Source organism: Sphaerulina musiva (genome assembly GCF_000320565.1).
Source record: "Sphaerulina musiva SO2202 unplaced genomic scaffold SEPMUscaffold_3, whole genome shotgun sequence".
NCBI lineage: Eukaryota > Fungi > Ascomycota > Dothideomycetes > Mycosphaerellales > Mycosphaerellaceae > Sphaerulina > Sphaerulina musiva.
In genome coordinates, this window is record NW_016017385.1 from 2,611,857 (window position 1) to 2,637,783 (window position 25,927).

A 25,927-nucleotide genomic window follows, 5' to 3' on the forward strand; every position below is an offset into this window, starting at 1 on the left:
GAGAGAGAGAGAGAGAGAGGGTGTAAGAGAGAGGAAGAGGGAGGGAGAGAGGAAGAGTGAGTGAGTGAGAGAGTGAGAGGGAGAGAGAGAGTGAGAGGGAGAGGGAGAGAGAGAGAAAAGAGAAAGGACACTCTTTTTGATAGTAGTAGGGGAACGAGATTGAATAGAAAATGTACCTAAGCATTGACGATAAAATAATAGACTTCTTCTATTAACAACTCTTCTACATGCCCGCGTTACGATGTCTGTTCACTTGACAAAGATTATCAACATTCACTTTAGTAGGATCTCGGGGTGTCGACAGCCGGTCGTCTACTACCCGATTTTGGCGTACCTGGAGGTAGGGTATGTACCTATGTGGGAGCCGAAAATCGGGCCCGATTCAACGAGATCGATCTGTAGGATGCTGCATGCATAGTGACACACGTGATGGAAGAGTATGAAACACACATCTTCTGTTCTCCCTTCCACCACCACCACCACCACCATCTTTTCATCTACATCACAAGCAGACGTCGACACGAGATGGAATGATTTACTGGATTGAACGTGTACGCTTTGCACTCGTCCGCCACCGTTCATTGCGATTCTATACCCCCACCACAATGCCTCGAATCACGTCCACCAAACGCCGCGCGACATCGCCTGTCCGACCACCCAGCACCACACCAGCGAAGAAGCCTCGGACGAGTACCACCAATGAAGAGGAGCATGGCGTGAATGACATCCCCATTGCCGAGAGACACGGCATCATCCAACGCGCCTTCTACCCACCCGAGATGAGCAACCAACGATGCGCTCAATACAACAACAATGAAATCCCTCGACCCATTGACCTCCTCCATGCCACTCTCCACTCCACCCAAGCCGCGCGCTCGAAGATTGCCGCTTCCGAGACCGTCGTGCACTGGTTCAAGCGCGACTTGCGCCAGTCCGACAACCGCGCCCTCGAAGCTGCAAGCAAACTCGCTAGGAAACACGATGCCCACTTAGTGTGCATGTTCATTGTCTCGCCAGAGGATTATCAGGCGCATTTGACGAGTGCGGCGAGAGTGGATTTCGATCTGAGGACGTTGGATGTCTTGAAGAAGGATCTTGCGGAGAAGAATATCCCGCTATATGTGCATACGGTGGAGAGGAGGAAGGATGTGGTTGGGCATATTTTGGGCAAGATGGAGGATTGGAAGGCGAGGTATTTGTTCTGTAATATGGAATACGAGGTGGATGAGCTGAGGAGGGAAGTGAAGCTGGTCAAGCAAGCTCTGGAGAAGGGGATGAGTGTGGACGTCTTGCACGATGATGTGGTGGTTGCTCCTGGCGCCCTGAAGACGGGAGCAGGAAAGCAGTATTCCGTATATTCTCCTTGGTATCGATCGTGGATGAAGCATATTCGCGAACATCCTCACCTCCTCAAACCCAGCGAACCACCCCAGCCCAATCCATCCTCCGCTCAACAGAAGTTTGCCCACATCTTCTCCTCGAAAATCCCATCCGCACCTCCCAATAAAGTGCTCTCCCCAGAGCATCAATCTCGCCTCGCTTCAATCTTTCCGGCCGGTGAACACGAAGCGCAGTCCCGTTTAGATCGTTTTCTCTCCACCAAAGTCCGTGCTTACAAAGACGAACGCAACATCCCTTCTGCGCAATCCACCTCCCTCCTGTCAGTTCACTTTAGCGCCGGAACCCTCTCCTCTCGCACTGCGATCCGGTCTGCAGTCTCCCTACACTCCTCCCCCGAGAAACCCGCACTCGATTCCGGCCCCGAAGGAATCAAGACCTGGATCTCAGAAATTGCCTGGCGAGACTTTTACAAACATGTCCTTGCCCACTGGCCCTACGTGTGCATGTCCAAACCCTTCAAATACGAATACTCGGACATTGAATGGGAATACAACGACGACCTCTTCACCAAATGGAAAGACGGCATGACGGGCTTCCCCATCGTCGACGCCGCCATGCGCCAATGTAAACACATGTCCTACATCCACAACCGCTGCCGCATGATTGTCGCCTCCTTCTTCGCCAAAGATCTCCTTTTGGATTGGCGACAGGGCGAAATCTACTTCATGGAACACCTCATTGACGGAGATTTCGCCTCCAACAATGGCGGATGGGGTTTCTCCGCTTCCACCGGTGTAGACCCTCAACCATATTTCCGCATTTTTAACCCTTTATTACAGAGTGAGAAATTTGATCCCCAAGGAGAGTATATTCGGAAATGGATCCCCGAGTTACGTGATGTCAAGGGTAAGGCTATACATGATCCTTATGGGAGAGGAGAGGGGAAGGTGGCGGAGAAGAATGGCTATCCGAGACCTATGGTTGATCATAGTAAGGCTCGAGCGAAGGCTTTGGAGAGATATAAGGAGGGGTTGGGGAGGGGGACGGCGAATGTGGGTGGTGGAGTACATAATTGAGGATTTGATGGACTTTTTTTTTCTTTTCTTTTCTTTTCTTTTCTTTTTGGATTTGGGATTGACTGGTTCGATTAAATGTTGTAAACACTCTCTCTCTCTCTCTCTCTCTCTGGGGCAGACTGGACCAGGGATCTTATTATTACGACAGTCATATATCCCAGACGAAGATGGACAGGCAAACTATACGCTGCCAAGGGGTGCAGTGGGAGATCAAAATATAGACGATAACACAAGAGGTTTCTGCTCGATACCAGTTGACCAGGCCACCGTAAGCATAGAAGCAAAATTGAACCATGCGACTCTTGACTGATCGAGATCGTTTCTGAGGAGGAGGAGGGGCTATCGCAAGTACATAAAATGGGATAAATCACACATCTTTGAACATGTCCACACTCCTCCTGCTATACGCCGTCACCGCCGGATACTCGCTCCAATCCGTATCGAACAAAATCACATCCTGACACTTGCTTCCCAGCGCAGTACTATTCACCCACGCCGGTTCCCAGTAATGTACTCCCTGTCCCAGACCGTTGGGAATTCTGATGAAGAGGTGTTATGTTAGCACATGACCTTGTACAAGCATCACTAGAGAGAAAAAAAGAAAAAAAAGGAAAAAATTCCAAAACTCACTGCTTCACAACATCCACAATCCTCCCAACCCACTCCAACTGCCCTTCCACCGAAATCGGAATCTCCGGCTCACTCAAACTCGGCGCTCCCTCCCCTCCACAAGCCACAGGCCAATCCGTCTCGACCACATGAATTGCTTTTCCATATGTCTCCGCTAAGGAATTCACCGTGTTCGTTAATGTCTCAAATGTCGCTCCCGTGCCGTAAAAAGGATAAAACGTCAAGCCGAATACATCCCAGTCGGATACGGACATTATGTTGGTGGAGACGAGGGCTGTGAACCAGCGGGTTAACATGGTTAGGTCCCAGCCGTTGTCGATGTGGATCATTACTTGCGGGGCTGGTATCGCCACTCCATCTGTGTTAGTAGTATTCGCAGCGGCAGCAGCAGCAACACCATCATCAACCCCCCTCCTAGCAGCTTTCAACAGCGTCGCCAACCCTTTAAACCCCTCCGTCCTCTCCGCCTCATCTTCCACTCCAACATCCACTTTCCCCAGCGGCCATAACATTCCATTGCGAATTTCGTTTCCCAAACTCACTATCGCGAGCGGAACTCCTGCCGTGTAGAATTCGCGAATTACGGAGGATACGTAGCTTTGTACCGTGTCTGCGAGAGGCGAGAGATCGCTGGGCCAGCTTGCGGGCGGAGTTTGTTTGGCTGGGTCGGCCCAGTAGGAGGAGAAATGGAGATCGAGGTAGATTTGGAGGGATTTGGAGGTGAAGCGTTGGGCGAGAGAGAGGATTGTGGGGAGGTTGTAGGTTTGGTAATCTTTTGATGGGAAGAAAGGAAAGGGGTTAGAAAAATTGGGGGTTTGGATATGTACATGTAGCGAAGGGAAAGAGATGGAGACTTACATCCAGGCGGTCCATCAAATGGTACAATCGGATCTACCCATAATCTCAATCGAACGGTATTCATGCCTCCGTCGATGAGAATGTCATCTGCCAATCGAGTCTCATTGTCGCGTGCCGTGTCTTTGAAAATTGCCCCCGGGGGTCCAGCTTCCATGATGAAAAGAGAGGAGAGATCATGGCCTTTGTAGAAGAATGGTGGGGGTGGAGGTGGTTCTTGTTGTTCGGGTGGTTGCTCGTCGGATTGTTGTTGGTCTTGGTCTTGGTCTTGAGAATGGACGGTGGGGATTATAGTGGAAAAGAGGAGGAGGAGGAGGGGAAGGAGGATGCGGAAGATGAGGTAAGACGGAGAGGAGGAGGAGGAGGAGATATGCATCGCGTTCTTCGGTCGGTGGTTTAGGTATCGTTCTTCGAATTACAGACTATGATTATTATTGATGTCGTAGTAAGTGGTTGGAGGTTTCCATTGTCGATGACAATGATGAGGATAGACATTCTTTCGGATTACATAGTACTGCCATGTGGCTTGGTACTTGGTACATCAGATCGAGTCCGCTGTGTCCGGTGACGAAGTGACAGTATCCCTGTGATTGTACCTTGTCAATGTTTAAGATATTCGCATTTTCCACCAATCGTTCGCAGCGCCGCGTTTGTTCAGCTACACTTTGGATAGCGGGGAAATATTGGAGGAGGAGGAGAAATTCTCTTCGATGATTTAATGTTATGTCGTACGGTAGGATGCCTCCCTAGAGGTTGTAGTCAGGCACTGAAATACTTGCCCTAGACCTCAAAGCCCCAAGAGAGAAGGACTACGACTTCTATCCCGAAGTTTCTTTGTAGCGCTTATTCTCCATTTAGTCCAGAGACTAGCTATACGAGCACTAATGAAATGAAGTCAGAACTATCGAAACAGGAACAACGCAGCCCTACATGTAATCTTGTTCATCACATGAGATCCTATAACTACCTAGAGTAGTCAATCGTGCGGCTCGAATTTGGAACCAACAATCAACACATTGTTCTCGGGCACGAATACAGCGAGGAGCGCACATTTTGGGTTTCAGTTACACAACAGTACATTGTACATCCAGCAGTCCGCCCGTGGCCGCTACTACGACGTCTGGAGGATGTTACAGCATGCGCCCTTCCGTGTTGGGTCGCGGTGGTCAAAGGAGACGGAGGACCACTCAAAAGGTAAAGTGGAATGTATACAGAGAAAAGTTGCGATGTGGGTCCAGTCACCTGACAGCCCTAACCACTACATACATGATTGCCAAGACACAACCTCAATTATGCTCTCTCCTACATGTGCCTAGTTCGTCGCTACACTTGGGTGCAGTAGGGAATTTCCGAATGAAGCTGCTAGAGAGAGCCTGAATCTATACAAGTATTGTAGTAGATATCGAGTAAGGCATCGAGCCGGATGCAGAGAATGAATCCGCGCTTGAGTTTTGTCTATATCTAAGAGTCTCCAAAAGCACGAGATGTTGCAAGGCCGTGTACACGTCCCGAGCGCGGATCTACAATCCCGTGTTCACCAGGGTGTTCACGTTGCAGACGAGAGACCTCATCCGGATTGAAACCCGTATGATCAACAGACATGGGCTCACAGACGTAATGGGATCGTTGGGAATGTAGCGTCTCTTGAAGTACTCTGCGGCGTCTAAGCGCGGAGCCAGGAACAATGGCAGTAGGCCACTGACCACTTCCGACGTCCATGGTCCTGCATGTCCGTCAAATATAGCCCAGGTGCCCCAGCCCTTGTGCATGTGACGGCGATCTCGGAAGACGGCTGCGTAGAAGACGTCCTCGCAAGGCAAGTTCGCTGGCAATTGACATGTATGCGTGACAGCATTGGGGGCATCCGTTGCTCCCGAGCGTTCTCCGAGAATCTCATCGGCGAGTGCCATGCCGACTGCGGGCGTTACCCAAGCCCGGTCGACTGTGTCGGTGGTGACCTTGTAATGGGAGAGCATCTCTAGAACGATCATCTCCGGCGAGACACGCCCTCGAGCCCAGACGTACGTGCCGGCGGCGAAACATGCGATACTCCACGCCGCCAGTCCGAGTGCCTATTGAGCCCATTTTCGTGGAGGTGGAGGAGGCGGCGGCTGTGGAAAGTATGTGCTGGAGGGACCTCTATGGCTATGTCCCTGCCGGGCCTTGCCGTGGAGGTAACATCTCGGGGACGGGGAGAAGCTGCGCAGGGTCGTGCCTAGGGGCCGTCCTCAGCGAACTCGAGAACATGGATAACTCAGGTAGGTAGGTATTGTTGACGGGAGAGTGCAGGCCAGACGAGCGCTCTATCGGTGCTCACGTACATACTTGACAGTGGGAGGTACTGTGCGATGCTCCCACTGTCCCACAGTCGGGCAAGCCGCCCGTCTTGTTCTCCATTACGGGACGGTACAGTACCGAACATGACATAGAGGTAGGTATGTTTCTCTAGGTACCTAATCCACATCATCATCCTCCTCCTCCTCCTCCTCATCACTGTCCTCATCCTCATCCTCCTCATCCGTCACCTCTCCACCCAAACTGCGAATCTTCTCTCTGTACTCATCCCGCTTCGCCTCAATATCTCCCATGACCAACAACATACTCTCCAGCTCTTCCTTCGCATTCTGCTCGCTCTCCTTCGCAGCCTGGAGAGCAGAGTGAGCCTTTTCCGCCTCCGCCACAGAAGCCTTGATCTTGGCCAGATCGGCGAGAGCTGCCTTCTCGCCGGCCCGCGCATGGGACAGTTCCTCCTTGGTCTTGCGATGTTCATCTTCGACCCCCTTCAGCTGTTCGAGTTCTGCTTGGACAGACTTCTCGGCCTGCTGCGCCGCTTCCAGCTTCTCGCGCAGTTTCTCACTCTCTTCTGATGCACTCTTCAGTTGGGCCACTTCGTCCTGCGCCGACTTCTCGCTCGCCTGCGCATCCTTGAGCTGTTCTTCAAGTTTCTGGAGCCTGTCCTGGTCGGCTTTGGCACTCTTTCCGCTGCTGCTTTTCGCCTCTTCCGCTGCCTTCTTCGCCTCCGCAACCTCTTTCTCGAGCTTAGCAATCTTGTCCTTGTCGGCTTTGCTCGTGCTAGCTGCACTGCCCTTAGCGCCAGCAGCACTTTTCCCACCTTCAGCAGCCCTCTTCTCCGCTGCACTCAACTTCTCCTCGGCCTCTTTGGCTTTCTTCTCTGCCGCTACGGCTTTCTGGATAGCCTCCTTCAGCTTATCACCTGCTGTCTTAGCTTTCGCCTCGGCGTCCGTCGCCTTCTTCAGGGCATCGGAAAGCTTCTTGTCAGAGTCCTTGCCTGTGGCAGATGCCTTCTTCTGACTGGCCTTTGCGTCTTCCAGTGTCTTCTCGGACTCGGCGGCTTTCTGTTCAGCTGCAGCCACCTTCTGCATTGCTTCTTCCAATTTCTTCTCCAGTCCCGCCATCTGACTCTGCAATTCTGCGACTTGTGCTGTTGCATCACTACCAGCAGCCTTCGCCGCAGCCGCCTCCGTCTTGTGTGCTTCTGCCGCTTGCTCGATTTCCTTCTCGAGATCCGTAATCCTACCTTGGAAGTCTGCAGCTTGCTTCCACGCATCAGTGCCAGCAGCCTTTGCTGCATCAATTTCAGCTTGGTGAGCTTCTGCTGTGCTTTGTATTTTACGCTTGGCATCCTCGAGTTCCTTTTCGAGATCTGCAAAACCGGCACGCTCAGTCTTCAATTCCTCATCCCTGGCAGCGAGATCAGCCCTGAGCTCTTCCACCTCCGTCCGGAGCTTGCTCAACTCCTCATCACGAGCATCGAGAGCCGTTCTCGCCTCAGCTAAGTTTGCCTCCGCCGACACAGACTGTTCTTGCGCAGCCTGCAGCTTTTTCTCAGTCGCAATTTGCTGCTGTTTCAAGCCATCGAGCTCTCGAGCTAGATCGCGCTCTCGCTTGATCAGTCCATTGAGGTTGTTCGTAGCATGAGCAAGCTGCTGCCTGGCTTGCGCATGTCCACCAGCCTCCTTCCGATGTTCGTTGCCCAGCTCTGCTAAGCGCCGCTCCAGTTCCTGTATTTTTTGCGCAGAGGCTGCCTCTCTTTCTCGAAGGTTCGCTTGATGTGCACGCTCTGCGTCTTGCTTGGCATTGTTGAGCGCGTGTTGATGTCGTGTTTGTATCGTGTTCTTTTCCTGCTCATACCGCTTCGTCAGCGTCTCCAGCTCGCTCTCGTGACCCTGCTGCATGGCCTGATTGATCTTGCGGAGCCGTTCAATCTCTGAAGAAGCAATTTGCAACTCTTTCCCAATCGACATCCGGTCCTGTTCCGACTTCTGTGTCGCGTCTATCGCCTCTTGCTGAGCTACAGCCAATGCTTCTTTTGCTGCTTGGGCCTGCAGGCGAAGCTCGTCGAGCACGTCTCGATCCACGCCAGCTTCTGCCGCGGATGCTGGCAGCACTTCTACACCAGGATCCTTATCAACCGCCTTTCTCAGCCGAGTGTACTCCACAGTGAACAGGTCCACAAAGACATTGCTGAGCATGCCATCTCCACCCTCGTCCGTTTCTTGGTCAAGTTCAAAATCGCGAATCGCAGGCTCCCGACGAAGCTGAAGAAGTGCGTCCAAATACTTAGTCCGGCCCAGTTTTTGCTGTATGAGTGGGGCAAGCGTACGACGCGGTATAGGCGAGTCCTTTGTGCTGAATTCATAGACAATGCCGAGCAAGACAGCGGCGAGTCCAGAGACGACGGGATCTTCGGGCGTCTTAATCGCCGTTAGGAGGCTCTGCAGTAGACTTGAGCCTTCATCGAGTAGGTCGTCAACTCCTGGCGCATAGTCCCATAGCAGAGTCGACAGCAAACTGGAATATGCGGCACATGTTTTCACATCGAGAGGTGGCTGCAGTGCAGCCTGAAGGTGCGATCCCAGCGCCTGGACTGCTGTGATGACATCCTCCCCTTCTTCCTCGTTGCCCTCGGACACGCCCGTAAACATTTCTTTGGCACTGGCTTCGCTACCGACAAGCCCTTGCACTATCCAGGAAGCATGAACAACGGCAGTCTCGTCGTTTTCTGGGGGATGTAAGAGGGTGTAGAGAACATTGGCTGTGACTTCACCTTCTGCATGACCAAGAATAGCACGCTGTAGAAAGTGCGCCTTCACTCTGTCATGCCCACTCAGATATGCTTGGATGAGGCCACATGCTGCTGCCCGCAGGGGTGGGTCTGCCTCGCGGTGGTCGAGTGCAGTACTCAACAACGCTTCTATAATGTACGATCTTCGGGCCTCCAGGCTCGCTCGTGCGCTCTTCTTTCCACGTCCATTGACTGCTGTGCCATTTGCCTGCTTCTGCTTCTGTTCCTCAGCCTGGTTGTGCTCCGCATCATCAGGTGTAATGACTGTCAGTGCCGCAAACTGTTCCTGCAGAGGAGGATTCGCTTCAACAAGTGCCGCTGCAGCTCGGAGTGCAGACGCGCGAACAGGTGGCGGAATCGCGATTGAATAAGCAAGATCAATCAGAACTTGCGCGATCCCAGCTTTGAAGAAGGCTGTTTGGTTTTGGGGAGTGCTCGCCTCCCCCGGTACGAGGAATAACCTGAGCAGCATAAGCAGACCCCAAGCAGTCTTCTCCCGTGAGTTTGTGTTGAATGGCAATTCGTCTTCGGCAGGGAAGGATTGCTGAAGCAGCTGCACGAGCTGCGCCACGCACCCTGACTCTCGAAATATAGTCTGGTTTGTGGACGAGCCACGTATCAAGTTGGCAAGCAGACTCAGGCAGTCCTGTGCTGTGATACCAGCCTCTGCCAGTCCTCCCTCCAGCTGTATGAGGGCGAAGGTCTTGCTGAATACATCTTCGAAGGCGACAATCTTTCGCAGCTCTTCATTCGCACCGCTCGTCAGATCGACTAGGAGAAGAAGGCCGGCATTCCGCACAGCGTCTCGCCCGTCGTCCAGTATGCCCACCATTCGCGACACACCCAGCGGCGCAGCCAGTATACATTCCTGCAGTCGATCGGGTCGTGCGGCGCATATGGCGGAAAGGATCTGTACTGCGTATAGTCGGGAGTAGTAATCGGCGTAGGGACTCGTGGGATCAAGGAGATTGAGAAGAATGGAAATGTTGTCTTGACGCTGCACCTACCTTAGCGAGGGTTCTATCGTAGGCATACACAATGCGGACTGAGCAAGAGCAAGACGCACCATTGAAAACTCGTCAGCTAAGAAGAGGGCAATTTCATCACCGGCCTCAGGCGAGTTGCTGTCGGGACTGAACAGCATGAGCAGCGTCTCCATGACCAGCCGGATCGTGTCCACGTCTCCGCCCTCGCCCTGCTGATCGCCATCTTGGCTCTGGCGTGACGAGTCATCTCCGAGACCATCGCGTCGCAGGGTGGATATGAGCTCTCGTAAGGAGCCACTGGCCACAGATGCCGGGTATTGCTTCGCGAAGCTGCGCAGTCCTAGAATGGCAGCACGCCGGTCTTCCAGCAACGTCGCCGACTGGAGACGACCACATAGCGTCTCAATGGTGGCCGTGGCCGTCTGGAGAGGAGGTGTTTTGAGCATGTCGGTGTCGGTGTCGATGTCTCGCTGCCTGCCCGGAGGCAGCCTCGCTGTTTATTTCATTCGCCGTGTCGCTGATGTCTGCCAGGATCTGTCAATGTGTGGTTGGAGCGTCTCTGTACACCATCGTCGCCAGTCGATGTCTTTTGAGTGCAGTGGTGGACTAGGTTGTCCCAGGAAACAAGCGCCAGTTTCTTTGTGTACATGTAGGTGTACTAGGTAGGTAAGTTACCGAGAGTGAATGTTGTCCTCCGGAGACCATCGCGGAGAAGAGAAGGCGCCAAGCCCGCACCTGGGCTGGGCCGCTGCAGTCCCTCTTGTCTTTCAGACTCGCTCGCTCTCTCTCTTCTTCCAGGTTGCGACAGTATCCCACACTCTTCCAACATCGCATAGGAAGACACGCGCCGGCAGCAGCGTCAATTCACCCATCCTGCCTGGTCAATAGCAGATTTTCGCCATACTGATCCATACCTATCCCTTGACTCCCGGATTGGACGTCCCCCGACAGCGACAGCGCGACGACTGAGGTCCATCAAAGGCAGAACCCGCGCACACGACGTCGACTCTCCTCTACATACCTCCTGTCCCTCTCGCTCCCCTCGCCCCCCGTGCTCTGCCCTCAGACACACAGCGCATCACTAGCATCTGCATCGCCGCCACCACTGTGACCCATCGCCCGTCATGGGTGTCCCAGCATTGTTCCGCTGGCTCAGCAAAAAGTATCCCAAGATCATATCTGCCGTGTCGGAAGAGCACGCGCAAAAAATACAGAATGCCGACGGGTCAGAGACTGTCATCCCCATCGATGCGCGCGGTCCCAACCCCAATGGGGAGGAAATGGACAACCTGTATCTCGACATGAATGGCATCGTGCACCCATGTTCGCATCCAGAAGATCGGCCGCCCCCGGCCAACGAGGAAGAGATGATGATTGCCATCTTCGAGTATACTGAGCGCGTAGTCAACATGGTTCGCCCACGTAAGCTTCTCATGATCGCTGTCGATGGTGTCGCGCCACGTGCCAAAATGAACCAGCAGCGCAGCAGACGTTTCAGAAGTGCACAGGAAGCCGCTGAAAAGGACGCCGAAGCTGCCGAGTTTCACGCCCGCATGGTCGCCAATGGCGAGCGCAGCGCAGATGGTGAGGATGGTGACAAGCCCAAGAAGACGTGGGATTCCAATTCTATCACGCCTGGTACACCGTTTATGGACTTGCTCGCCCAGTCGCTGCGCTATTGGATCAGCTACAAGCTGACTACTGATCCCGCATGGGAGAAACTCAAAATCATCATCTCCGATGCCACTGTTCCCGGTGAAGGTGAGCATAAAATCATGAACTTTGTGCGATCGCAGCGCAGCTCGCCCGAGCACGACCCCAACACGAGGTAAGTTCTTGTTCTATGTCAAAACCATTTCCGCTTTCACTTCCTATGGCGAACATGTTTCGATTACAAAGAAACTTGCGCTAACTTGCCTAGGCACGTCATGTATGGTCTTGATGCTGATCTGATCATGTTGGGTCTTGCTACTCACGAGCCACACTTCCGAATCCTGCGTGAGGACGTCTTCGCCAACGACACCAAACCTGGTCATTGCAGGAAATGCAACCAGCCTGGCCATATTGCAGCCAACTGCCAAGGTCTGCCAGCCAAGCAAGAGAGATCTGCCGAGGACAAGGTCGAGAAACCACTCAAGCCATTCATCTGGCTTCACGTGGGCATCCTCCGAGAATACCTCGCTGTGGAGATGAGTGTGCCAAACCAAGGCTTCCGTTTTGACCTCGAGCGCGCTCTCGACGACTGGGTCTTCATGTGCTTCTTCGTCGGAAACGATTTCTTGCCACACTTGCCGTCCCTGGACATTCGAGAGGACGGCATTGATACGTTGATTGCAATCTGGCGGGACAATTTGCCCATTATGGGTGGCTATGTGACCAAAGATGGACACGTAGATCTTGCTCGAGCACAGCTCATCTTGGCCGGACTGGCCAAGCAAGAAGACGCCATCTTCAAGAGACGTCGCGAGACTGAAGTGAAGGCTGCCCAACGACAGAAGCAACGCGAGGACCGTGACCGACGACAGTCCAACAAGCGACCCCGATACTCGAACAACGGCGCACCTACCGGGTATGACGAGACTGTCATTCGCAGAGGAGCACGAGGTGGTATAGTTCGTGGAGAGGCAGCGCCGGATCCCAATGCGCTTGTCACTTTCGCACCAGGTGCTGCGCAGACGATGAGTGATCCACGTTACCAAAACAATCTCACACATGCAGACATCGTTGGTGGCGCCAGTGGTCAGGATAACAAGTCGGCCGCTGCCGCGCTCAGGGAAAGGCTCATGGGTGGTGGTGGTAGCACAAATGGCAACAGCGCTGACATCCAAGCGCTCATGGCCTCGGCCACGGCTGGTTCGGATTCGACGCCAACCCTGGGAAAGCGCACACGAGACATGATCGATGATGCGGCAGCGGACGACGCCAGCTCCGATCCATCGACGCCAGGACGCAACACACCCGACAAGGAGATCGCGGACCCGATGAACCGCGGCACGTCTGGTCAACTTGGAGGTAACAAGGACGCTTCTGATGCAATGCCAGAGGACACAGTCAGGCTGTGGGAAGACGGCTACCAAGATCGTTACTACGAACAGAAGTTCCACACTTCACCTCAAGACATTGAATTTCGCCACAAGGTCGCTCAAAGCTACGTCGAAGGTCTGTGCTGGGTGCTATTGTATTATTTCCAAGGTTGTCCTTCCTGGACGTGGTATTACCCCTATCACTACGCACCTTTCGCAGCCGACTTTCAGGATATGGAAAAGCAAGTCGTGCATTTCGAGAAGGGCAAGCCATTTCATCCATACGAGCAGCTCATGGGTGTCATGCCCGCAGCGTCGAATCACACACTTCCATCTGTCTTCCATTCGCTCATGACAGATGACGACAGCCCCATCAAGGAGTTCTACCCTGTGGACTTCGAAGTCGATCTCAATGGCAAGAAGTTTGCATGGCAAGGTGTAGCTCTTCTTCCCTTCATCGACGAGAAGAGGTTGCTTGACGCCATGAACACCAAGTACCCACTGCTGAGCGAAGACGAGAAGCGACGAAACGGATTTGGTGAAGAGGTCCTCATTTTTAGCACCAAACACCCACTCTACACCGAAGTCGTTTCCAACTTTTACGGCAAGAGGGCAGACAAGGACAAGTTCAAACTGAACAGCAAGATTTCAGAAGGCCTGAGTGGCAAAGCTTCGAAGGACCCATCGTACGTACCCAATTCGGAGCTGACCTATCCTCTACCCGCAGGGAATCAGGATGAATTCACCAGCTTGGACGTTGATGAGAGTGTGAAGGTCTCGTATCATATGCCCGTGTTCAGTCAAATTCACAAATCCATGCTTCTGCCTGGAGTCAAATTCAACGATCCAGTGCTCGATTATCAGGATGTCGAACAAACACGTCAAAAGGCCCAGCGCAGCGGGCGGAGCTTCGGAGGCGTGCGACTTTCACAGAACGGTGATCGCTCAGATGGGAGGAGAATCAATTACTCTGCTCGTGACAACGGAAACCATGGCAGCAATGGCTACGATGACCGCAATGGTGGGGGAGGACGAGGCGGATATGGAGGTGGTAATGGCTATGGTGCGAACGGAGGTTATGGTCGGAATGGACCTCCTGCTGCTGCTGATCCCTACGCTGGCCAAGCTGCCGCAGCCTTCCAGAACTTGCCTCCTCATCTTGCTGCGCAAGCTGCACAACATGGCTACGCACCCCCACCCGGCGCCGGACCCCCGAGAGGTGGTAGTTATCCGTCGCAGTACGGTTACCCCCCAGCACAGAATGGGTACAGTGGTCCACGTGGTGGCTATGGTGGCCAGGGGGGCGGTCATGATGGCAGAGGACGAGGCGGATATGGTCAGCAAGGAGGTTACCATAGCAGAGGCGGTGGATATGGCTCTGGTGGCTACTCCGGTGGAGGAGGCTACCAGGGAGGCGGAGGTGGCGGTAGACGCTACTAGTTGCGAAGGAAAAAGACCAAGCCAGTGTACGATACGCATGATGAGCGCTCGCTGCAGATATAATGTCTATACCTCTTCGCGAAACGCTTTGTAGAAATCATACTAGCAGTAATGGCATCTGTTGGAAGAGCAGCACTCTGTTTTCTCCAAATCCAGTATGGAAGGAAAAGAAAACAAGGGGAAAGAAAAGACACCTCCCTGATTATACCAAAACAATCATCTTTACCTCCAGACCCCATCTCCCTCAAAGTATCATCCCCTATTACAGTACGGATGTTGTTGATTGATTATAAGCCCTCTCTCTCTCTTTCCTTGTTCCTCTAACGAGTGACATCAAACGGGGATCCCCTTTTCCTCTTCATTCTCCAAATTTTCCACCTTCCTCTTTTTGTTCTTCTCTGCCATCCTGCAAGTCGTCTGTCCGCAACCACTACCTCTCACCGTTTGTAAGGAATTGGTTCCTCCTTCTACGATAACCTCAGAGCTTCCTTTCGGATTGTTTTCTGCCGGCCGAGAATTTCGAAAAAGGCGATGCTTGTATACCCCTCGCGCGTCGTAGGCGGAGATCATTTCCTGGGAGAAAGAGAAGGAAAAGAGGGCCGTAGTATAGTCGGGGGAAAACATAGACCGTGACTATCTCTCATGAACTCATACTTAGAGATTTTGAGCTGATTCGTCCCAAATCTTGAGATCAGCTCGAGCGCACTGATCTGGTCGTTGGCCTCGGAACGCTGTTCACATACGTATATATTTGTGGTTCCCTGTCGAGGAATATATGTCTTCTAGCGCTCATCGACTGTCTTCTCGCGAAGCGCGAAGAGGCAGTCCGTAGGGCTGTCGTTGGCATCAGTGCAAGCTATACAGTACCTTGTCTTTCAAACAGATGTACGGCTGAGCAGACCATGTACACTTATCCGTTTGGATTATATGGCTAGGAACTACATGTATACAGTATGTAATCCTACATAAAATATGCACAAGCGGGCTCTTGTCCGACGACCTACCGTCTAGCGAGGCAATCTCGAGACAAGTCATAACAAACAATAGCTTGTTGCCGGCGACTAAGAGCGATGGCTTGATAATGTCCGGCTTGTTTTTCGGCAGTAGAGGTATCTATCATAACTGCTGTATTTCTTGGCACTGCATTATGGTCAGCGATTGAACTTCTATGTCAACGTTTGGAAAGGTACGCCTTTCAACCTGACTCGGACACCGCAAGACAATCAAATAAGGGTAATAGAAATTAGCCGTACACACCAGGCTACGTAGTAAGCAGTATACAGCTCGAGTTGGTATATGTTCCTCGGTAGTATATTGCTACTTGGCAGTCTTATAAATTATCCTCCCTTGGAAGGGCCCAATTACGACACGCTAGACAGTGATTCACCTACTACTGAATATTCCCGAGGATTAGTGTTTGTTGCCTAGTGCAGGTGCTCGTTGCGATTGGTAGCCGGCTCCTCTTGAGGACGTGAGCACCGTAGCCGTTCCCACTGTCTATAGACAGGCTAGTCAAGTTTGTGCCTCGCGATCGGAGACACCCCAGTAGAGTATTAGCCAGTATCGAGCATCGCGTAACTGGTCCGTAGAGTAGATCATAATGCTACCCCCTCTTAGCCATGATATCGCATTGCAGTGCACGCGAATTTCGCAATGTGTACAGTAGCGTAGCAGCTACGACATCAAACCACTGAGCGTCCGACAAGCGCACTGCATAGCTTCGGCGGGCAGTCCGAGTTCGTATCTGCGATGAAGATTTGCAAACACTCCCGATGTGTTATGGGACCGAAGTATAACGTGGTATTGTTGTCCAAACTCAATATGCAGTCCGGGATCAGCCACTCGAACCCTCATGTGGAAGTGGGTCCAGGTCTTGGGGGCTTTCTGCAGCCATCCTTTAGCTTCCGTCGAGTCCGGTGCGAGCGACACGCCCGTGAGCATATGAAGCAAAACACATACATAATAGTCGGCGGCACACACCCGACTATCCAGACACCGGCTGTATATTTGGACCGTTCCAATCGCCCGTGACGGCGTCAAAGACGAGGAATCGCCAGACGTACAATCGCATCTTCGGAATTGAGATCGAGATCGAGAAGATCGTTGTCATTGGATGCATCAAATGCCCAGAGATATTTCAGCTTCGATGAGTACCTGATGTCCACAAACACCGCCGTGAATGCGAGATCCCAAGCCCATGAAAGAAGGGTTGCATGCAGCTCCTCCAGGTCCGTGACACAAGCGTCCAGACACCAGTCAACATCTTCGCGCTCCTCAGCATCTCTGTCATACTGCCTGTCCATCCACGACGTCGTACTCCTCGAACCTGACTCCAGTCCCGCCGCAAACGAATCCAACACATCAAATGCGTCCCACCGACCAACCGCACGCCCGTTTTGGTGGAGCAACCGAATGAACAGGTCTCGATACATCTGCCGAGAGAATATGCAATCCTCTGCTTATTCGACGAGCTCAGAGTACTGCGAAGCGTGTGCCTGTATCTGCTGCCAGTCGAATTCCAATGAAGCTTCTGCATACAGCCCCATCTGGCCGTAGAGAAGGTCAATGAGAGCTGCGATGTCGCCTTCGACGTTGTTGCCATGGCCGTCACATGGATGTGGTGATGACTTGCGAAACCTCGTATCCGCCATTCAGTGGCAGCTTTGAACTGTGCTCGATCGTCTGTGGCCAGGGTTTTCGTGACAAGAGGTGGATCCAGTAGCTTTAGCATTGAGGACATCGGCGCCGCAGCTCCCTCAGCAACGGCCATTGAGTTGTCACACTCCACAAACTCATCCGTCGAACATCAACAGTGGACCAAGCATGACCAAATAGTAGCCGTTGCATCACCACAACAACGCAACGCATCTGCTGCCACTTGCGTGTGTACAAGTTCCTGTAGCTCCGGCTGGAAATGCCCGGTCTGCAATTGCTCAGTTCCACCAGTGGACCATGTTTTCACCAGCTTCCCTTGAATATTTCCTTTCACACAGACATCCACATGGTCTCCTATCCAGGCATGTTATTTCCCTCTCCAGCACGCCCTACCATTCCTTTTATGAACTCCACGTAGCCCACCCTCCGTCCCTTCAGCAGACTAACCGCATCCTGCAACACACCAAAAGCCAACCCCGCCTTTGCCCCCATCTTCGCCGTCCTCGCGGCAGTAGGCAATGGAAATCTATTCCATGCACTGAACAGCCCCGCGGTCCCCAGTCCCGCCAACATGGAACTCACACAATCTCTCGAGTCCAAGATCACGGCCTCCTCCTCCCGTTCCTCCGCTTCCATGACATCTGCAAGTGCAGCAAGTCGCATCTCTCGCGCACCGCTCTTCCACTCTCCACCCCAAAACCTCGCCCACGTGCGACTCCCTGCAGCCCTCCCGCGATCGACACCTTCTTCGAGCAGAAAGAACAATCCTGTCCAAGCCGCGAACTTAAGTGACTGGCGTGTTCCTTCTTTGATGCCGCCAAGCATCATGTTATAATTTTTTGATTTGTGATACAAAAACCACCCTGTTTGGGTGGTAGGTAGGCGATGTGCATTTTCCGCTCGGAAGCGGAAGTCGGTGTCTTGGGAACCTTTGGCAACGCCGAGAACAAGGCCTGTGCAGGAGGCGATCGCCATGGAGAGTGGGAGGCGCGTGGGCAGAGGGAGGGACAAGCGGTCGGCGTCGTTTCGTTGCAGGAGAGGACGGAGGGGTTTGGAAGGGGGTTGTTGGTGGTTGGAGTGCGGGATGGGAAGGGTAGAAAGGCCTGATTCCATGGCAGCAGGTGTCGGAGGTGGTCGGAGGGCAGTATTGCTTTCGTCTTCTTTTGGATTCGATGAGACTGGTCCCCACATTCTGATTCCGGGTTGTTCTGCTCCTTCCCGCGCTTGCTCGGTGGCATGTGCAAAGTGTTGTATAGCGTAGGTACATGAAGTGTAGGTACCTTACTGCGGTAGGTGGCATGCCATAACTGGATGGTGCAGTGCGGAGCTCGGGAGGCACCTCCGAGAGCCGAACAATTGTGGAGTCGCGTCTGTCGTTTGGAGATGGATGATGATCGCGACGTCCTCCACCGTGACCATCACGGCATTACCATCCATCGCAACCTCCTGCTGGGGCCACAGAGGAGAGGGAACAGGAGCAGAGGAGCAGAGGACCGAGGAAGAGCAGGAGGAAGAGGAAGAGGATGTTGACATCGCGACATGGCGCTCTCGGGCAGACGAGTGGCAAGGCGACGGCGTGGGTGTGCCTCAGTTGCCGGACAAAACGACACCGCAGAGGCCAACACACGGTAGCGGACACCAACACGACGACCGATGTGGTGGATGGTCACGGACGGCCCATCGTCAGAAGACACATGATTGGCAACAGAATCAAGCGTCCGCGAGTCGAGACGCACTCATGGGAAAAGGCGAAGATTGGAATACCGGCTGTAGAGTATGCCGAAAAAATCGCCTGCTTGGATATCAAGTCATTTGCCGAGCATGTTCACCCAAGCATCGGCCAGGAGCTCCAGATCAAGTTCTCAAAGGGGCGGAGGCTCAAGGCGAAGGTTAGAGATCACAAAGTTGCAGAGGGTGCTAGGCGCTACGACTGGACGGTTGGCCCCAAGCCATCGGCTTTCAGGAAAGGCTCTTGGATGTCTATTAACCACGAGGGTTTCAAATTTGATATTGAAGCAGCCTCGGATGAATCGATCCAGAGGGCTTCCGGGACAGGAAAGGGCAAAGGTCCAGCTAGTCAAGAGCTTGCCTTCGAGCAGAGTGACGGTTCCTTCTTAGCCAGGAAGAAGTTGCACAACAGTCGTGTTGGCAGACACTCAGAGGAGTTGCTTATGGCCATCGATGAGCAGAAGTCCGCGATTCAAGACATGGAAGCAGCACGGAAGAATGAGCGAGCCCAAGTCGCCGCCAACCAGGAGAGCACCGTGAGCAGCGCAGCTGCTACAGCTCGACCAACCTCGTCTGAAAACGATTTTGCAGAGCAGAGGATCCTGGATCGCTCCTCTTGGGGGAATATCGCTGTCTATCAGAATCCCAACCATGACTTTCTGGGATTAGTTTCAAGACAATGTGCACAGCATGCTAATGACAAGCAGAAGCCGTGTCCCGCCCTGCCGAGGTTGAGTTCATACAATCTATCTCGAACTTGGCCAATGCAGTCAAACGTGAGACACATATTCGCCTGGCAGACAGCGCAGCCAGCCCAGCAGCTTCGAGCCTACCACTCTTCGCATACACATGATCTACAAGTTGCCCCAGCAGAGAGCTTGGACAGCTTTGAACGCTCCAGTGCCAACGTTGATGCATCTACCAAGCCTCCTGATCCAATCTCCGAGAAGCGTGGTGGAATCAGAGCACAGCTACGACAGTGGCAAGAATTGCATGGCCGCGAGGAACTTATGCCGGACTTACCTCCTGAGGACGATGGACCGATTGATTTCGAGACACCATACAACAGCCTAACACGACTACCGAATGCGCAGAGCATGAACCAAGAGGCTGAAAAAGCAAGCGAAGAGAATGATCGCATTGCATTCTTCAGTGACAACAAGGAAGGTTTTGAAGGCACCTCCAAAGAGCAGAGCCGTTTCTTGGAACCTGGGGATTTAGTCGAGCTGGAATTTTTGCACACAGAGAGGGAAAGCGTGATGGCCATCTACGTTCGCAGAGTTGCGAAAGGTACGGGCCAGTTCCTTACCTTGAACGGGCGTTGGCAGCACGTAAATGAGGGTGCCATACCTTTCAGTGTTCCCGGCTGGATTAATCCAAAGATGCTAGAACCTTTGCTCAAGTACCTGCCAGATCCTCAGAACGAGGCTGATCTCAAGCAGCTCCGGTTGCAGTCCAAGACTGAAGATCTCGACGTACCCAGGGAAGTTTCATCTCATCTCGTTGCCCGTCTTCAGGAATTTGCGGATGAAGTGCGCGAGCTGTATCGGCGCAATGCCAGTGCATTGGACGATGCTCACAACCTCCTGGCCCACGAAACCGATCTTCGCTATGGATCAGTTGTCTCGGCGGCAGCGACACTTCTCAATATGCCCGTGAGTAAGCTGCCATTGGCGGCACTCTTCACAGTCCGCAAAGCGCTTGCAAATGGTGGTTTTGGTTTCAACATTGATCGCCGTTCCCACCGCTTGACGGGTTACATGCAGATTCGCAGCAAAGAACAGGTCAGAATGGTGGAGCAAGTGCGTGTATGGATCCGGCAGTGGCAGGAAGATTCGGCACTGAAGGCGAGCATGGACGCAGAACGTGCTAGGAAGTACAGGTCGACCAAAGGAGCTCAAATCATGTACAGCTTCCTCGAGAAGTCCCGCAGGATCATCCAAAGACAGCGACAAAACCGCGACGCTGTGCCGGAATCTGGCAATGTAGGTCCCAGCAAGACGCGACTGTCTTTGCAAATGCATAAAGAGACCGTCTCGGTCGAGATGGGCAATGAATTCACTGAGGAAGAGTCCCAAATTGTAAAGTTCATCGAAGCATGGTGCTGCAGCAACATGTTTCTTGGTCTCACACGCATTGAGAGCTTACCGCCACTAATTTTACATGCTCTCGGGGTGTATCCAGACTCCGACCTCAAGATGTCGATAGGATATTTGTTCTTGCAAGAGCTCGGCACAATTGTCCCGTACGAGAATCGTGTCCGTTTCGACCAATACCTTCTTCTACCCAGCTCGCAGCACAGCAAGCCACTACAGAAATTGATGACGGCTGTTCTGGGCATGAGGGAAACCCCCAACTTTTACGATTCCATGTCAGATCTTCGACACGACTGGAAAGATCTGCCTGTCTACTGCATTGATGATGCATCCGCGAAGGAGATTGATGATGGCCTCTCTATTGAGGATGCTGGTGTTGGTGCGGATGGGAAGCAGCAGCACTGGATGCACATCCACATTGCCAATCCTACGGCTTTCTTCAGTCGCGATCATCCGCTCGCGAAGATGGCCCGGCACATGGGCGAGACACTGTATATGCCCGAACGCACCTACATGATGTTGCCGCAATGGTCCACAGCCCGTCACTTTAGTCTGGCGCCCAACAGGCCATGTCTGACCTTCAGTGCGAAGATCGATTGTGACGGCCACTTGCTGGAGACCAAGGTGAGACCCGGCATTATTCGGAACGTTTTTCGCGTTACGTACGATGAGATCCAAGAAGTGCTGGGAGATGGAGGTCGTCACGTGCAACCTGAAAAGATCATCCTCACTGTCGGAGGCGCACCTCCGCCCTCCCGTGATCACATTAGTGACGCCGGAATCCTCGCGGACGGGAACTTGAGCGATATTCGGAAACTCAGGGATCTCGCCCTCGCCCGGTCTGCAATCCGAAGAAGAGCAGGTGGTATCTTCTTTGAGCAACATCATCCCGACATGCGCGTGTGGCAGGGCACCAGAAGTCCAGGTCTCGCGTGGGACCATCCTCACCGCAAAGGCTCACGCACCATCCGCGGCGATCCTATCATTCAAATGCAATCGCAACGCCTGGTCAACTACTTTACGGCCTCTCGAGAAAATTCCCAAGTCCTCGTCAGCGAAGCCATGTTGTTGTGTTCGGAGATCGCTGCCAGATACTGCGCTGATCGGAACATCCCCATCATATACCGTGGCACCGTGGACATCGCTCTGCCTGGAGACGAGCAACCGAAAGAACAACAATGGAAAGATTTCCTCGCCCAAGGCAAAGACCTCCCCATGCATCTCGGCCTCCCCTACCTCCACTCTTTCGGCCACACGGTCCTCCGCACTCGGCCTCTGAAACACGCCTATCTCGGAATGGACTACTACGCCAAAGTCACTTCTCCCCTGCGAAGATACGGGGACATGATTCTTCACTGGCAAATCGAAGCCGCTCTGAGATATGAGGCGTCATCGGGGCAGAGTTTGCTCGCGCAAGCGAACGACAAGAATGCAAAACATGACCGAACCTTTCTCCCCTTCTCCACTTCGGCGCTCGAAACCATCATGGTCGGTCTCCAACCGCGAGAAACCATGATCACTCGCGCGAAACGGTACTCGAACGATTTCTGGGCTGCCATGCTTCTTTTCCGCATGTTCCACTACAAAGAAGGTGGTGCCGGACCAGTGCCCACCTCGACCGATGTGTCCTTTGCTGGTGCTCTGCCACCTGGAGAAGGTGGGTTCCCCTACGAGACGTTGACGGTATTTCTCCCGAATAGCCCCGACGGCGCGAGGCATGACACCCTCGGTGGTATTTGTTTGGAGATGAGTGTGGGAGTCGAAATGATGAAACCAGGGTATGTGGATTCGGGAATGGAGCAGCCTATGCAGGGTGATGTGTGGGAGGTAGGTTTAGAGAGGGTCGACGTGTACCTTCGGAAGATTGTTTGTCGGCCGAAGCGGTTGGTAGGGAGAGATGCGTTATAATCTTTATTGATTGGGGATTTGTGAAATTATAGATGATAAATGCGGGTAGGAGGAAGGTTCTACTCCAATACCTAAGGTACGTAAACTTACCCATAGGTACTTCATCGACGTCGTTCCTAGCAGCAAAAAAGACTCGTACTCTTCTCTATATAGACGCGGGCTACTCTTTCCTCTTGACGTCGTCGTCTCTTTTGCTATCCTACAATTGAATGCCAAACATACCTTACTACACATACATACACATAGAAGACACAAAAGAAGGGAGCAAAACAAAATGTTAGAGCAAAAGATTGAAAGAATAGAACGCCCCACGGGACTCGAACCCGCAATCCCCTGATGCCGGATCGCTGAGAGATCGAAGTCAGATGCCTTAACCATTGGGCCAAGGGCGCAATTGAACAAGTGTGATTTATTATGTGTTTATGTAGCTTGATATTTTGCGGCCCGTAGCTTTGCTAGCTAGTAGCCTCGAAGGGACGAACTTGAATTGGAAGAGCCGGGATTTTGGTTGTAGAATCTAGCAATTCTGTTGGTAATAGGAGCAGTCTGTATACTTTCGACATCCGTAGACGATGCAAATATTTTTGTTTATACATGTTTGTATTGATGGTATTGGCCTTGACGGTGATTGTCGGATACATGCATCTGAATTGTCGATTGGTGACGACGACGTCACGTTGCGAACTGCCGCTGGTTGCCGAGCGGACACCACTACCAATTTGTAGACGACACTCTTTCACTTACCAAGACAACATGTACAGGCGGGATCGAATGATGCAAATTGCCAACGCGACTACTCTATCGAACATTTGCCACTCTACAGAGCGCTATGTGATAACCCATCCGAGGCCGAAAACACGAACCCTTCTTCTTCCGCCCGGGATCTGTTCTGCTCAACGGCGCTGCTTCTTCCTTCCTAGACGACCTGACCACACCTAACCGGCGCGGCCGCGTCCTACCCGACGACGACTTCGTAGACCGCGAGCAGAGCATTGCTATGAACCCGTCCTCTTTCGCGGCAATGTCGGTGTCGGCGACTTCGACACTCTCAAATATAGCATTTTCATCAACGATGGCAGGCTCAATATTGCTACGCCTACTTATGCGAGGTGCTTGGTCTATCAGATTTCGAGCAGTGGTGTTCCAGCCTCGCGTAGACAGGTCATCGATGTTCCCGTTGGAGTCCTTCGTTCCGTTACCGCGCACTTGATCTCTATAGCGAGGAACTTTGGATGCGGATTGAAACATACCGATAGAGGCAGTATGTCTGATGCTGTATAGGTGGTAGAGGGGGTCTTCTACAAAAGCTACCAAGCGACAACTGCTCCCGTGCATGCCGAGTACTCCGGAGCCGCTCTCATCTCGTCTGCGGCCTTGACCTCTAGATGCCAGTGCTCGACGTCGCCAGCCCTCCAAACATACAACACGTCTAGCCTTTCCACAGTTGTCAAGAAGACGTACCCTGATTCGACAGAAGATACCACCCCCGTTGTATCCAAGACAACCGCAAATCTCATGAACCCACGTCCAACATCCGATCTGTATACCTCCTTGACTTGTGTCGCAATCGCTACTTCTTTGCCCTTTCTATCCGGAATCTGACTGTGCATTACGATGCTTGAGCGGCGAAGCTTCTCGTTGGTCGATTCCCTATAGATCCCGCGCCCTTGACAGCATCATCACACCGCGACGATAGTGTGTTCTCAGACCGAACGACGGAACCGCCAGTGCCGACAGTGAAGTGAAGCCCGACGCAAATGTCGCTGCAAGGGAGCAAGCGTCCGTTTGAGCTCATCTGAACGGGAGTGGTCATTGCAGGACAAGTGAAAAGCTGGACGAAGTCTGCTTCAGCGACGGACCTTCTGTAGCTGACCAGCGAGTTCTGCTGTGCCGACTACACCATTGAGCAAACCTCACCTCCTGCGACCACTACAGCACGTCTGGAGTGGATGAACGATCCTCAGCTTCACTTCCGTCACGTTCCAGCGGACCTTGTCGCTGCTTTCTCCCCTGAACCATTATTCGCATTCGAACTCGCTCCTGCACATCAACATCAACCATTGACGAAGCCTACTGCCGAGAGAAGATGGACCACAACAGTAGCAGCGGCAGCAGCAAGATGAAGGAGTACCTCTGTCCGCATTGCGGAGGCAACTTCCGCTCGGGACCCGGCCTCTGCTCGCACGAGAAAGCGCGGCTCGCTAAGGATGGTGTCTGCGGTGATTCTCGACGCGGCGACTGGACGTAAGTGAGACCTCCGTCATGACAAGATCAGCTTTTTCTAACTTCGATCCGCTTTGTAGCAGCTCTCAGCCAGAGTCCACAGAGTGCCCATACTGCGAGTTCGCCTGCAACTCGCGCGCCGGACTGGCATCTCACGAGCGAGCCCGCCGCAACAACGGCGGCTACTGCAAGGAGAGTCGTCTACGGTATGCAGCACCTCGGAGCTGATAGTCTCGGTAGACAAGCATGTGCTGATTCATCCTCAGGTCTAGTGGCAGTCAGATCTGGCTCAGCGCTCCACGCGATCCTACTCGGCACGACACGCCGATCGCCCAGATGCCGACGACGGTAGAGACGCCCCGTACCACGAAGTTGCGCTCAAACCCTCCTTCGACGCTGGAAAAGAACACGAGCCCTTTGGACATTACAGACGTGCCACCGGGTCAAGAGGGAATGTGGAAGGTCAATCCCGCCACGGGCAAGAGGATCCTGTCTTCCATCTCGGGACTACCGATGCTCGATCCCAAGTCTCGCGACTACGTAGCCAACGAGGCTCGGAAGTATACGCCTTGGATGCTAAATAGCAACGGGAAACTTTTATAGGGATTCGTAGCTTTAGCCGTATAGTTCTTGTACGGGTAGACATTTTTCGAGAGATTCTCTAAGTATTGCTATCGGGAGAGTAGTCGTTATAGAGTTGTCGCGCTTATAGGTTTTAAGAAGACAATATAATAAAAGTTTTAAGGGATTCCCGATTTTTAAGAGTATAGGATAGATTGAAGAGTATTAGGAAACAGGAATCTATATAGCTTATATAGGATCTAAATACTAAATATAGGACTAGAGTACCTAATATCGGACACTCTATTCTCTAATATAT

The 25,927-nt window shown here is 52.8% G+C and overlaps 8 protein-coding genes and 1 non-coding gene across 9 annotated transcripts; 3 read left to right on the forward strand and 6 right to left on the reverse strand.

The window, feature by feature from the left end:
• Positions 1 to 605: 605 nt before the first annotated feature.
• Positions 606 to 2,561, forward strand: SEPMUDRAFT_63581 (FAD_binding_7-domain-containing protein; the record flags this gene model as incomplete). The annotated part of the gene is made up of 1 exon (XM_016909643.1): positions 606 to 2,561. One exon carries the CDS (start codon positions 606 to 608, stop codon positions 2,415 to 2,417), a length of 1,812 nt encoding a protein of 603 aa, XP_016762970.1. The 3' UTR covers positions 2,418 to 2,561.
• SEPMUDRAFT_162856 (glycoside hydrolase family 53 protein) lies at positions 673 to 4,954 on the reverse strand (the record flags this gene model as incomplete). The annotated part of the gene is made up of 5 exons (XM_016908020.1): positions 673 to 2,536; positions 2,791 to 2,956; positions 3,048 to 3,819; positions 3,906 to 4,118; positions 4,870 to 4,954. The coding sequence occupies 5 exons, from the start codon at positions 4,952 to 4,954 to the stop codon at positions 2,489 to 2,491; spliced, it is 1,284 nt and encodes a 427-aa protein (XP_016762971.1). The 3' UTR covers positions 673 to 2,488.
• Positions 4,955 to 5,281: 327 nt separating this feature from the next.
• Positions 5,282 to 5,987, reverse strand: SEPMUDRAFT_107113 (uncharacterized protein; the record flags this gene model as incomplete). Its single annotated transcript, XM_016900669.1, has 3 exons — positions 5,282 to 5,422; positions 5,513 to 5,860; positions 5,928 to 5,987. The coding sequence occupies 3 exons, from the start codon at positions 5,985 to 5,987 to the stop codon at positions 5,282 to 5,284; spliced, it is 549 nt and encodes a 182-aa protein (XP_016762972.1).
• Positions 5,766 to 10,598, reverse strand: SEPMUDRAFT_148427 (uncharacterized protein). Its single transcript, XM_016904922.1, has 2 exons — positions 10,055 to 10,598; positions 5,766 to 9,985 (listed from the first exon to the last, which is right to left on the reverse strand). The coding sequence occupies exons 1-2, from the start codon at positions 10,418 to 10,420 to the stop codon at positions 6,356 to 6,358; spliced, it is 3,996 nt and encodes a 1,331-aa protein (XP_016762973.1). The 5' UTR covers positions 10,421 to 10,598; the 3' UTR covers positions 5,766 to 6,355.
• A 4,743-nt stretch (positions 10,599 to 15,341) lies between these two features.
• On the reverse strand, positions 15,342 to 18,160 carry SEPMUDRAFT_148429 (uncharacterized protein). The gene is made up of 2 exons (XM_016904923.1): positions 15,695 to 18,160; positions 15,342 to 15,577 (listed from the first exon to the last, which is right to left on the reverse strand). The coding sequence occupies exon 1, from the start codon at positions 17,205 to 17,207 to the stop codon at positions 16,575 to 16,577; it is 633 nt and encodes a 210-aa protein (XP_016762974.1). The 5' UTR covers positions 17,208 to 18,160; the 3' UTR covers positions 15,342 to 15,577; positions 15,695 to 16,574.
• A 402-nt stretch (positions 18,161 to 18,562) lies between these two features.
• SEPMUDRAFT_148430 (RNB-domain-containing protein) lies at positions 18,563 to 22,995 on the forward strand. The gene has a single exon (XM_016904924.1). The coding sequence runs from the start codon at positions 18,616 to 18,618 to the stop codon at positions 22,822 to 22,824; it is 4,209 nt and encodes a 1,402-aa protein (XP_016762975.1). The 5' UTR covers positions 18,563 to 18,615; the 3' UTR covers positions 22,825 to 22,995.
• A 131-nt stretch (positions 22,996 to 23,126) lies between these two features.
• Positions 23,127 to 23,216, reverse strand: SEPMUDRAFT_t23. Its single transcript has one exon. It is a non-coding gene; the product is annotated as a tRNA-Arg (tRNA).
• A 63-nt stretch (positions 23,217 to 23,279) lies between these two features.
• On the reverse strand, positions 23,280 to 24,434 carry SEPMUDRAFT_107118 (uncharacterized protein; the record flags this gene model as incomplete). The annotated part of the gene is made up of 5 exons (XM_016900670.1): positions 23,280 to 23,535; positions 23,569 to 23,641; positions 23,688 to 24,097; positions 24,136 to 24,258; positions 24,286 to 24,434. The coding sequence occupies 5 exons, from the start codon at positions 24,432 to 24,434 to the stop codon at positions 23,280 to 23,282; spliced, it is 1,011 nt and encodes a 336-aa protein (XP_016762976.1).
• Positions 24,435 to 24,872: 438 nt separating this feature from the next.
• Positions 24,873 to 25,650, forward strand: SEPMUDRAFT_155467 (uncharacterized protein; the record flags this gene model as incomplete). Its single annotated transcript, XM_016907623.1, has 3 exons — positions 24,873 to 25,068; positions 25,128 to 25,253; positions 25,314 to 25,650. Exons 1-3 carry the CDS (start codon positions 24,911 to 24,913, stop codon positions 25,648 to 25,650), a joined length of 621 nt encoding a protein of 206 aa, XP_016762977.1. The 5' UTR covers positions 24,873 to 24,910.
• Positions 25,651 to 25,927: the final 277 nt, after the last annotated feature.